Here is a 13,798-nt window from a genome sequence, read left to right as displayed (position 1 = left end):
GACTGCCCCAATGTATCCTTCTTCCCCTGGCTGTCACTCACTGTGCATCTCTCATGACTGTCCCCCATGCATCCTTCTACCCCAGCTGTCACCAAGTGTGCATCTTCCATGACTGCCCCAATGTATCCTTCTACCCCTGGCTGTCACTCACTGTGCATCTCCCATGACTGTCCCCATGCATCCTTCTACCCCGGCTGCCACTCACTGTGCATCTCCCATGACTGTCCTCATGCACCCTTCTACCCCTGGCTGTTACTTACTCACTGTACTTTACTTAATTACATTTATATTGTGCACCAAGGGGCCCAGAGGGGTTCCATGTGTTAATATCCTCACAAAAATATGGCCATATTTATTCGGCGATATTAAGGCATGGAACCTGCGGGGGAGACCCCTGCAATCCCTGTATTATTTTAAAAGGGGCGGGGGACACTACTGCAACCACCGCTCCCAAAACCACCTAATATTATCCCCACTAAAAATATCGCCTATGACCGTTCCTGACAACCATATATACGGCGATATTTTTGGTGGGGATAATATTACCTGATACACCCGGAGGCATATGGGCACAACACACACACAAAAACATCAACACAACATTTAAACCTACGCTGCAAATCAAGGATGTCAGTATGCAAAGTGACCTTTGGTAATCCAGACATGGACCCCTTGCTCACTGTGCCTTAGAGAGGCCCGACTAGGCTGAAACACGTGTCTGGGGTTGCTGTTGGTACTCTTGTTCCGAGGAGATTTGCCAGGCATTTCGGGGCTGGACTGCCCTTGTGGGAACAAAGACTGATATGAAAATGGATATTTCTGCTCTGTGATGGGTGCAGTGAGCTAAGAGGTGGTTGTAGGGCTGCTGAGTGGGAGAAATTCCATAGAACAGGGTATTTGACCCATGTTCATTCTCAGCAGAGGGGCTCCCACACTTCTTTGTAACTATGCAAATAATGCAATTAAATATACAACAGGATAAGATAACTCAGCCAGGACCTAAACGGACTATAATAAAAGTAGAAACCTTATGCGATAGAATTTACAATCATCTTCAACTCAGATGGCACGGTTTGCTAGAAACAAAAGAAGGTTGTTGCTACCACAGCCAACCAAAATAGTCTCTCTCTTCTCATACGAGCACCATTGGTCAATCTTGATTCTTCAAAGAACCTTAAAGTAAGTCGTTATTATGACCCCTGGACCAGTCCTTTGTCTAAGCCAGGCCATTACCTTGTTCCTCAAAGAGTCTTTTGATTCGAACCGAGAGACCGGGAGGAAGGTGGAAAGTGGAGCACAGCGCAGCAGAAAGAAATCTGCGGAAATGTGGGATGCGAGTGCTGCTGAGGTATTGGATGTGAGAGAGTGTGGTACCAGTGGTGAAAGGTAGAAGGTGGGGTGAAATTATTCACTGCATCCTTGATATGAGAGACGGCCGAGCAGCCACCATCATCCACTCCAGCTCAGGTCCAAAATGACACATTCACCCAGTCCAACTCTTTCACGTGCACCCACATTCTGCCTGCAAGAATGGCCAGCAGGGCAAGACAGAGCAGGAGGAAGGGTGCATACAATGAGTCTTCATTGAAATTGCAGTTCCAGGTAAGTAGCAAAGATAAAAGACACTCTCTGACCAGCACCCAATGGATCATCCATCTGCTTCCTCATGTAAACAGAACACACTCCAACATTCTACCTTCTCTCAGCAGGCAGGAAGCTACAGGTGGCAAGAGCGAGAGGGTAGTGACAGCTACATGTTATTTCTTCCTCTGCTTTCTCATTCACATGGATAAATAAATCACATTCATCCATGTAGGGTTGTGAAATGATTCTAAAACTAACGCTGTACCACTGACTCAAGCAGCCTCCATGCTGCAGCTACGCACCCGTAACATGGGGCACGCCTAACACTGTACTGCTGACTCAAGCAGCCTCCATGTTGCAGCTACGCACCCGTAACATGGGGCACGCCTAACGCTGTACCGCTGACTCAAGCAGCCTCCTCCATGCTGCAGCTACGCACCAGTAACATGGGGCACGCCTAACGCTGTACCGCTGACTCAAGCAGCCTCCATGCTGCAGCTACGCACCAGTAACATGGGGCACGCCTAACGCTGTACCGCTGACACAAGCAGCCTCCATGCTGCAGCTACGCACCCGTAACATGGGGCACGCCTAACGCTGTACCGCTGACTCAAGCAGCCTCCATGCTGCAGCTACGCACCCGTAACATGGGGCACGCCTAACGCTGTACCGCTGACTCAAGCAGCCTCCATGCTGCAGCTACGCACCCGTAACATGGGGCACGCCTAACGCTGTACCACTGACTCAAGCAGCCTCCTCCATGCTGCAGCTACGCACCAGTAACATGGGGCACGCCTAACGCTGTACCGCTGACTCAAGCAGCCTCCATGCTGCAGCTACGCACCAGTAACATGGGGCACGCCTAACGCTGTACCGCTGACTCAAGCAGCCTCCATGCTGCAGATACGCACCCGTAACATGGGGCACGCCTAACGCTGTACCGCTGACTCAAGCAGCCTCCATGCTGCAGCTACGGACCCGTAACATGGGGCACGCCTAACGCTGTACCGCTGACTCAAGCAGCCTCCATGCTGCAGCTACGCACCCGTAACATGGGGCACGCCTAACGCTGTACCGCTGACTCAAGCAGCCTCCATGCTGCAGCTACGGACCCGTAACATGGGGCACGCCTAACGCTGTACCGCTGACTCAAGCAGCCTCCATGCTGCAGCTACGCACCCGTAACATGGAGCACGCCTAACGCTGTACCGCTGACTCAAGCAGCCTCCATGCTGCAGCTACGCACCCGTAACATGGGGCACGCCTAACGCTGTACCGCTGACTCAAGCAGCCTCCATGCTGCAGCTACGCACCCGTAACATGGGGCACGCCTAACGCTGTACCGCTGACTCAAGCAGCCTCCTCCATGCTGCAGCTACGCACCAGTAACATGGGGCACGCCTAACGCTGTACCGCTGACTCAAGCAGCCTCCATGCTGCAGCTACGCACCCGTAACATGGGGCACGCCTAACGCTGTACCGCTGACTCAAGCAGCCTCCATGCTGCAGCTACGCACCCGTAACATGGGGCACGCCTAACGCTGTACCGCTGACTCAAGCAGCCTCCATGCTGCAGCTACGCACCCGTAACATGGGGCACGCCTAACGCTGTACCGCTGACTCAAGCAGCCTCCTCCATGCTGCAGCTACGCACCCGTAACATAGGGCACGCCTAACGCTGTACCGCTGACTCAAGCAGCCTCCTCCATGCTGCAGCTACGCACCAGTAACATGGGGCACGCCTAACGCTGTACCGCTGACTCAAGCAGCCTCCATGCTGCAGCTACGCACCCGTAACATGGGGCACGCCTAACGCTGTACAACTGACTCAAGCAGCCTCCACGCTGCAGCTACGCACCCGTAACATGGGGCACGCCTAATGCTGTACCATTGACACAAGCAGCCTCCTCCATGCTGCAGCTACGCACCAGTAACATGGGGCACGCCTAATGATGTACCATTGACTCAAGCAGCCTCCACGCTGCAGCTACGCACCCGTAACATGGGGCACGCCTAACGCTGTACCGCTGACTCAAGCAGCCTCCATGCTGCAGCTACGCACCCGTAACATGGGGCACGCCTAACGCTGTACCGCTGACTCAAGCAGCCTCCATGCTGCAGCTACGCACCCGTAACATGGGGCACGCCTAACGCTGTACCGCTGACTCAAGCAGCCTCCATGCTGCAGCTACGCACCCGTAACATGGGGCACGCCTAACGCTGTACCGCTGACTCAAGCAGCCTCCTCCATGCTGCAGCTACGCACCCGTAACATGGGGCACGCCTAACGCTGTACCGCTGACTCAAGCAGCCTCCTCCATGCTGCAGCTACGCACCAGTAACATGGGGCACGCCTAACGCTGTACCACTGACTCAAGCAGCCTCCATGCTGCAGCTACGCCCCCGTAACATAGGGCACGCCTAATGCTGTACCGCTGACTCAAGCAGCCTCCTCCATGCTGCAGCTACGCACCCGTAACATGGGGCACGCCTAACGCTGTACCGCTGACTCAAGCAGCCTCCTCCATGCTGCAGCTACGCACCAGTAACATGGGGCACGCCTAACGCTGTACCATTGACTCAAGCAGCCTCCTCCATGCTGCAGCTACGCACCAGTAACATGGGACAGGCCTAATGCTGTACCACTGACTCAAGCAGCCTCCATGCTGCAGCTACGCACCCGTAACATAGGGCACGCCTAACGCTGTACCGCTGACTCAAGCAGCCTCCATGCTGCAGCTACGCACCCGTAACATGGGGCACGCCTAACGCTGTACCGCTGACTCAAGCAGCCTCCTCCATGCTGCAGCTACGCACCAGTAACATGGGGCACGCCTAACGCTGTACCATGGACTCAAGCAGCCTCCTCCATGCTGCAGCTATGCACCAGTAACATGGGACAGGCCTAATGCTGTACCACTGACTCAAGCAGCCTCCATGCTGCAGCTACGCACCCGTAACATAGGGCACGCCTAACGCTGTACCGCTGACTCAAGCAGCCTCCATGCTGCAGCTACGCACCCGTAACATGGGGCACGCCTAACGCTGTACCGCTGACTCAAGCAGCCTCCTCCATGCTGCAGCTACGCACCAGTAACATGGGGCACGCCTAACGCTGTACCGCTGACTCAAGCAGCCTCCATGCTGCAGCTACGCACCCGTAACATGGAGCACGTCTAACGCTGTACCGCTGACTCAAGCAGCCTCCATGCTGCAGCTACGGACCCGTAACATGGGGCACGCCTAACGCTGTACCGCTGACTCAAGCAGCCTCCATGCTGCAGCTACGCACCAGTAACATGGGGCACGCCTAACGCTGTACCGCTGACTCAAGCAGCCTCCATGCTGCAGCTACGCACCCGTAACATGGGGCACGCCTAACGCTGTACCGCTGACTCAAGCAGCCTCCATGCTGCAGCTACGGACCCGTAACATGGGGCACGCCTAACGCTGTACCGCTGACTCAAGCAGCCTCCATGCTGCAGCTACGCACCCGTAACATGGGGCACGCCTAACGCTGTACCGCTGACTCAAGCAGCCTCCATGCTGCAGCTACGGACCCGTAACATGGGGCACGCCTAACGCTGTACCGCTGACTCAAGCAGCCTCCATGCTGCAGCTACGCACCCGTAACATGGAGCACGCCTAACGCTGTACCACTGACTCAAGCAGCCTCCATGCTGCAGCTACGCACCCGTAACATGGGGCACGCCTAACGCTGTACCACTGACTCAAGCAGCCTCCATGCTGCAGCTACGGACCCGTAACATGGGGCACGCCTAACGCTGTACCGCTGACTCAAGCAGCCTCCATGCTGCAGCTACGCACCCGTAACATGGGGCACGCCTAACGCTGTACCGCTGACTCAAGCAGCCTCCATGCTGCAGCTACGCACCCGTAACATGGGGCACGCCTAACGCTGTACCGCTGACTCAAGCAGCCTCCATGCTGCAGCTACGCACCCGTAACATGGGGCACGCCTAACGCTGTACCGCTGACTCAAGCAGCCTCCTCCATGCTGCAGCTACGCACCAGTAACATGGGGCACGCCTAACGCTGTACCATTGACTCAAGCAGCCTCCTCCATGCTGCAGCTACGCACCAGTAACATGGGACAGGCCTAACGCTGTACCACTGACTCAAGCAGCCTCCATGCTGCAGCTACGCACCCGTAACATAGGGCACGCCTAACGCTGTACCGCTGACTCAAGCAGCCTCCATGCTGCAGCTACGCACCCGTAACATGGGGCACGCCTAACGCTGTACCGCTGACTCAAGCAGCCTCCTCCATGCTGCAGCTACGCACCAGTAACATGGGGCACGCCTAACGCTGTACCGCTGACTCAAGCAGCCTCGATGCTGCAGCTACGCACCCGTAACATGGGGCACGCCTAACGCTGTACAACTGACTCAAGCAGCCTCCACGCTGCAGCTACGCACCCGTAACATGGGGCACGCCTAATGCTGTACCATTGACTCAAGCAGCCTCCTCCATGCTGCAGCTACGCACCAGTAACATGGGGCACGCCTAATGATGTACCATTGACTCAAGCAGCCTCCACGCTGCAGCTACGCACCAGTAACATGGGGCACGCCTAATGCTGTACCATTGACTCAAGCAGCCTCCTCCGTGCTGCAGCTACGCACCAGTTAAATGGGGCATGCCTAATGCTGTACCATTGACTCAAGCAGCCTCCACGCTGCAGCTACGCACCAGTAACATGGGGCACGCCTAATGCTGTACCATTGACTCAAGCAGCCTCCTCCATGCTGCAGCTACGCACCAGTTAAATGGGGCATGCCTAATGCTGTACCATTGACTCAAGCAGCCTCCTCCATGCTGCAGCTACGCACCAGTAACATGGGGCACGCCTAACACTGTACCACTGACTCAAGCAGCCTCCATGCTGCAGCTACGCACCCGTAACATGGGGCACGCCTAACGCTGTACCACTGACTCAAGCAGCCTCCATGCTGCAGCTACGCACCTGTAACATGGGGCACGCCTAACGCTGTACCACTGACTCAAGCAGCCTCCATGCTGCAGCTACGCACCCGTAACATGGGGCACGCCTAACGCTGTACCACTGACTCAAGCAGCCTCCATGCTGCAGCTACGCACCCGTAACATGGGGCACGCCTAACGCTGTACCATTGACTCATGCAGCCTCCTCCATGCTGCAGCTACGCACCAGTAGCATGGGGCACGCCTAACGCTGTACCACTGACTCAAGCAGCCTCCATGCTGCAGCTACGCACCCGTAACATGGGGCACGCCTAATGCTGTACCATTGACTCAAGCAGCCTCCACGCTGCAGCTACGCACCAACAACATGGGGCATGCCTAATGCTGTACCATTGACTCAAGCAGCCTCCATGCTGCAGCTATGCACCTGTCATGCATTCTGCATGGTGACGTTTATGGGACTCTCGGAGACGCCATAAGAGGTCCCATCACGTCGGCGGCTGTCGGGAAGCATCGGTCTAGTTGTTTTTTCCCCCCAAGATGGCCGCCGCGTATCCTAATGCCGGTTCAGAGCAGCGTTCCCTGCATTGCACCTTCTCCGCTCTCCGAAGGTAACGCTGTTTATGCGAGTATTTCGCTTCTTTCGCCCTCCTTGTATTTATTCTCTTCTCTGTGCCTCTACCTGCATCGCGTTCTGCTAGAATCCTTTCCCCTCTCATCTCGTCTGCTCTGACTCCACTTCTATTTACGCTACCCTTGCTCTTCAGTACTTTCTATACTTTGAATCTTCCCGCCTCCTGCGGTTCTTTTCTTTCATCCTTTTCCACTTCCAGTCTGCCCTCCTTCGTTTCTTACTTCTTTGTCCTTTTCCTGAGTTTCCTGCTTCACTTTTCTGTGAACCAGTATTTCTACTCACCGGTGGATCCCCATTGTCCACATCTTCTAGAACAGCATTTCCAACATCATTCTCCTACATCAGACTGCTGTCTAGACAACTTCAACCATGGGCAACTAGCACACCTGCCTCATCATTCTTCAAGAGTACTCCGTTCGCAGAGTTTCTTCTGCCGTGAGGCTTTTTCACTGCCCAGGAACTGGCTCCCGTGAGTCCCCACTGTTCAGTTCCCCAACTACCCGACAGCGTGGCATCCCAGGGAGCTTGTCCCTACTTACACGACAAAAAGACTAAAGACGAGAGAAAGACTACAATCACGCCAAAGAAAGAAGACAGAGCTTCTGGACAGTCCAACGGAAGATTCAGGTGAGGAAGAAGGGAGGGAGACGACCACAATTCGTGACAGGACCAGTAACATGGGGCACACCTAATGCTGTACCATTGACTCAAGCAGCCTCCATGCTGCAGCTACACACCAGTAACATGGGGTACGCCTAATGCTGTACCATTGACTCAAGCAGCCTCCATGCTGCAGCTACGCACCAGTAACATGGGGCAGGCATAATGCTGTACCATTGACTCAAGCAGCCTCCTCCATGATGCAGCTATACACCAGTAACATGGGGTACGCCTAATGCTGTACCATTGACTCAAGCAGCCTCCCTCATACTGCAGCTATGCACCAGTAACATGGGGCACACCTAATGCTGTACCATTGACTCAAGCAGCCTCCATGCTGCAGCTACGCACCAGTAACATGGGGCATGCCCAATGCTGTACCATTGACTCAAGCAGCCTCCATGCTGCAGCTATGCCCAGTAACATGAGGCACGCATATTGCTGTGCCATTGACTCAAGCAGCCTCCATGCTGCAGCTATGCACCAATAACATGGGGTACGCCTATTGCTGCGCCATTGACTCAAGCAGCCTCCATGCTGCAGCTATGCACCAGTAACATGGGGTACGCCTAATGATGTACCATTGACTCAAGCAGCCTCCATGCTGCAGCTATGCACCAGCACATTGGGGCACGCCCAATGCTGTACCATTGACTCAAGCAGCCACCGTGCTGCAGCTACGCACCAGTAACATGGGACATGCCTAATGCTGTACCACTGACTCAAGCAGCCTCCTCCATGCTGCAGCTACGCACCAGTAACATGGGGTACGCCTAATGCTGTACCATTGATTCAAGCAGGCTCCATGCTGCAGCTACTCACCAGTAACATGGGGTACGCCTAATGCTGTACCATTGATTCAAGCAGGCTCCATGATGCAGCTACGCGCCAGTAACATGGGGTACGCCTAATGCTGTACCATTGATTCAAGTAGGCTCCATGCTGCAGCTACGCACCAGTAACATGGGGTACGCCTAATGCTGTACCATTGACTCAAGCAGCCTCCATGCTGCAGCTACGCACCAGTAACATGGGGTATGCCTAATGCTGTACCATTGACTCAAGCAGCCTCCATGCTGCAGCTACGCACCAGTAACATGGGGCATGCCTAATGATGTACCATTGACTCAAGCAGCCTCCATGCTGCAGCTATGCACCAGCACATTGGGGCACGCCCAATGCTGTACCATTGACTCAAGCAGCCACCGTGCTGCAGCTACGCACCAGTAACATGGGACATGCCTAATGCTGTACCACTGACTCAAGCAGCCTCCTCCATGCTGCAGCTACGCACCAGTAACATGGGGTACGCCTAATGCTGTACCATTGATTCAAGCAGGCTCCATGCTGCAGCTACTCACCAGTAACATGGGGTACGCCTAATGCTGTACCATTGATTCAAGCAGGCTCCATGATGCAGCTACGCACCAGTAACATGGGGTACGCCTAATGCTGTACCATTGACTCAAGCAGGCTCCATGCTGCAGCTACACACCAGTAACATGGGGTACGCCTAATGCTGTACCATTGACTCAAGCAGCCTCCATGCTGCAGCTACGCACCAGTAACATGGGGCAGGCATAATGCTGTACCATTGACTCAAGCAGCCTCCTCCATGATGCAGCTATACACCAGTAACATGGGGTACGCCTAATGCTGTACCATTGACTCAAGCAGCCTCCCTCATACTGCAGCTATGCACCAGTAACATGGGGCACACCTAATGCTGTACCATTGACTCAAGCAGCCTCCATGCTGCAGCTACGCACCAGTAACATGGGGCATGCCCAATGCTGTACCATTGACTCAAGCAGCCTCCATGCTGCAGCTATGCCCAGTAACATGAGGCACGCATATTGCTGTGCCATTGACTCAAGCAGCCTCCATGCTGCAGCTATGCACCAATAACATGGGGTACGCCTATTGCTGCGCCATTGACTCAAGCAGCCTCCATGCTGCAGCTATGCACCAGTAACATGGGGTACGCCTAATGATGTACCATTGACTCAAGCAGCCTCCATGCTGCAGCTATGCACCAGCACATTGGGGCACGCCCAATGCTGTACCATTGACTCAAGCAGCCACCGTGCTGCAGCTACGCACCAGTAACATGGGACATGCCTAATGCTGTACCACTGACTCAAGCAGCCTCCTCCATGCTGCAGCTACGCACCAGTAACATGGGGTACGCCTAATGCTGTACCATTGATTCAAGCAGGCTCCATGCTGCAGCTACTCACCAGTAACATGGGGTACGCCTAATGCTGTACCATTGATTCAAGCAGGCTCCATGATGCAGCTACGCACCAGTAACATGGGGTACGCCTAATGCTGTACCATTGATTCAAGTAGGCTCCATGCTGCAGCTACGCACCAGTAACATGGGGTACGCCTAATGCTGTACCATTGACTCAAGCAGCCTCCATGCTGCAGCTACGCACCAGTAACATGGGGTATGCCTAATGCTGTACCATTGACTCAAGCAGCCTCCATGCTGCAGCTACGCACCAGTAACATGGGGCATGCCTAATGCTGTACCACTGACTCAAGCAGCCTCCTCCATGCTGCATCTATGCACCAGTTAAATGGGGCATGCCTAATGCTGTACCATTGATTCAAGCAGCCTCCTCCATGCTGCATCTATGCACCAGTTAAATGGGGCATGCCTAATGCTGTACCATTGATTCAAGCAGCCTCCATGCTGCAGATACGCACCAGTAACATGGGGCACGCCTAATTCTGTACCATTAACTCAAGCAGCCTCCATGCTGCAGCTACGCACCAGTAACATGGGGCAGGCCTAATGCTGTACCATTGACTCAAGCAGCCTCCACGCTGCAGCTACGCACCAGTAACATGGGACAGGCCTAATGCTGTACCATTGACTCAAGCAGCCTCCATGCTGCAGCTACGCACCAGTAACATGGGGCAGGCCTAATGCTGTACCATTGACTCAAGCAGCCTCCACGCTGCAGCTACGCACCTGTAACATGGGACAGGCCTAATGCTGTACCATTGACTCAAGCAGCCTCAATGCTGCAGCTACGCACCAGTAACATGGGGTATCATCAGAGGTAGGCTAATTGTCTTTAATTACAAAGGGGGAGCCTGACAAATGCCTTTTGTTTTACCCTCAGTGGTTTTCTTTATTGGTTTTACTCATCTAGCCCCCCCCCCCAAGGAGTGTGTTTCTTGTTACTCTGTTATTGCATCATTCTTTGGAGTCTATACATGTGTTCCTGTCTGAATGTGTGACCTCGTCATTACTATTAAAGAGACTTATTAGGAGTCAATGGCTACTCACAGTACATATTGCTTTTTACATGCTGTTAAATAAAGAAGGAGCATCTACTCTTCACAAAAAGAAATCAAAAGGCTTCATCAGGTAGTGCTTGAAATCCTCCCCTTTGCCTGGGGAGACATTGAAATCACCAGGGTGCTTTCTAAACTTAGCGACCTGGGATGGTGCTCTATGAAACACCTACCAAACCCGCACCTGCCCAACCCAGCTACGCAGAGCTTGCTTTATACGGCGCCTGCCCAACTCAGCTATCAAATGCAGAGCTTGTTTTATACGGTGCCTGCCCAACTCAGCTACCAAACACAGAGCTTGCTTTATACGGCACCTGCCCAACTCAGCTACCACCAAACGCAGAGCTTGCTTTACACCGCACCAGCCCAACTCAGCTACCACCAAACGCAGACCTCACTTTATACGGCACCTGCCCAACTCAGCTACCACCAAACGCAGACCTCACTTTATACGGCACCTGCCCAACTCAGCTACCACCAAACGCAGAGCTTGCTTTACACGTCACCTGCCCAATTCAGCTACCACCAAATGCACAGCTTGCTTTATACGGCACCTGCCCAACTCAGCTTCCAAGCGCAGAGCTTGCTTTATACGGCACCTGCCCAACTCAGCTTCCAAACGCAGAGCTTGCTTTATACGGCACCTGCCCAACTGAGCTACCACCAAACGCAGAGCTGGCTTTATACGGCACCTGCCCATCTGAGCTACCACCAAACGCAGAGCTGGCTTTATACGGCACCTGCCCAACTCAGCTTCCAAAAACAGAGCTTGCTTTATACAGCACCTGCCCAATTCAGCTACCACCAAATGCACAGCTTGCTTTACACGGCACCTGCCCAACTCAGCTTCCAAGCGCAGAGCTTGCTTTATACGGCACCTGCCCAACTCAGCTTCCAAACGCAGAGCTTGCTTTATACGGCACCTGCCCAACTCAGCTTCCAAACGCAGAGCTTGCTTTATACGGCACCTGCCCAACTCAGCTTCCAAACGCAGAGCTTGCTTTATACGGCACCTGCCCAACTCAGCTTCCAAAAACAGAGCTTGCTTTATACAGCACCTGCCCAATTCAGCTACCACCAAATGCACAGCTTGCTTTATACGGCACCTGCCCAACTCAGCTTCCAAGCGCAGAGCTTGCTTTATACGGCACCTGCCCAACTCAGCTTCCAAACGCAGAGCTTGCTTTATACGGCACCTGCCCAACTCAGCTTCCAAACGCAGAGCTTGCTTTATACGGCACCTGCCCAACTCAGCTTCCAAACGCAGAGCTTGCTTTATACGGCACCTGCCCAACTCAGCTTCCAAAAACAGAGCTTGCTTTATACAGCACCTGCCCAATTCAGCTACCACCAAATGCACAGCTTGCTTTATACGGCACCTGCCCAACTCAGCTTCCAAGCGCAGAGCTTGCTTTATACGGCACCTGCCCAACTCAGCTTCCAAACGCAGAGCTTGCTTTATACGGCACCTGCCCAACTCAGCTTCCAAACGCAGAGCTTGCTTTATACGGCACCTGCCCAACTCAGCTTCCAAACGCAGAGCTTGCTTTATACGGCACCTGCCCAACTCAGCTTCCAAACGCAGAGCTTGCTTTATACGGCACCTGCCCAACTCAGCTTCCAAAAACAGAGCTTGCTTTATACAGCACCTGCCCAATTCAGCTACCACCAAATGCACAGCTTGCTTTATACGGCACCTGCCCAACTCAGCTTCCAAGCGCAGAGCTTGCTTTATACGGCACCTGCCCAACTCAGCATCCAAACGCAGAGCTTGCTTTATACGGCACCTGCCCAACTCAGCTTCCAAACGCAGAGCTTGCTTTATACGGCACCTGCCCAACTCAGCTTCCAAACGCAGAGCTTGCTTTATACGGCACCTGCCCAACTCAGCTTCCAAACGCAGAGCTTGCTTTATACAGCACCTGCCCAACTGAGCTACCACCAAACGCAGAGCTGGCTTTATACGGCACCTGCCCAACTGAGCTACCACCAAACGCAGAGCTTGCTTTATACAGCACCTGCCCAACTCACACCAGCAGTTCCAAGGCATCTGGTGAAGGGCCATTTTACAACATCTTGTCGTGCCATTTTTAAGGATGCCGGAGTGCAGAATGTAGAAGGTTGATTTGGGGGGGGGGTGGGGGAGACTGCACAAGTTGGGCTTACCCTCCAGAAAAATGCAATGCAATGTCTGCAACAGTGAGTTGCATCAGATCCCTTTAAAAAAAAAAAAAGCCACCTAACTTGGAGGGTGCTTTATGAAGCTGTGAGCCACTAAAACTTCCTCTGATGAGGAAAGGTCTTTCAATGCCCGACTGCACACGTGCAACAAACCAACAGTGCCTGCACCCTGGTCAGAAGAAGACGTCAATTGAGCGAGACCAGCACTTTCTCCATTCAGGGCAACATTTAACTTTCTGTGAAGAGGACGTCGTAGACGTCATTCCCCTTCTCACTAAGAGCGCTCAGGAGCAGTGTCTACTCACCATATTGTGGGTCCAAGCTCCTTCTTCCCGCTTCCTCTCCCCAATGACCAATTGAACCAGAGTCTTCATCTTTCCTCGAAGAAATCATGAAGAACAACTTAACAAAATGTTTAGTGTTTCAGAAAGATTTGTAACCAATGAAAAATAACATGATTA

At 53.6% G+C, this 13,798-nt stretch overlaps 1 protein-coding gene across 5 annotated transcripts in view; it reads right to left on the bottom strand.

Moving 5' to 3' along the window:
• LOC138489462 (zinc finger protein 154-like) overlaps window positions 1–13,798 on the bottom strand; it is a 122,718-nt gene that overhangs the window by 98,746 nt on the left and 10,174 nt on the right. For 3 of the 5 annotated variants that reach the window (XM_069617186.1, XM_069617185.1, XM_069617189.1), the window contains one exon: window positions 13,643–13,711. In XM_069617186.1, the coding sequence (XP_069473287.1) occupies window positions 13,643–13,711 (69 nt within the window). Of the gene's footprint in view, window positions 1–13,642; window positions 13,740–13,798 lie in introns of all 5 variants that reach the window. The other 2 variants (XM_069617188.1, XM_069617187.1) reach the window with 1 other exon arrangement.

The sequence above is a fragment of the Ambystoma mexicanum genome, chromosome 9, assembly GCF_040938575.1.
Source record: "Ambystoma mexicanum isolate Mex_15411 chromosome 9, UKY_AmexF1_1, whole genome shotgun sequence".
Taxonomy (NCBI): domain Eukaryota; kingdom Metazoa; phylum Chordata; class Amphibia; order Caudata; family Ambystomatidae; genus Ambystoma; species Ambystoma mexicanum.
Note: the sequence above shows the minus strand (reverse complement) of the source record. Positions and strands in the feature narration are given on the sequence as shown.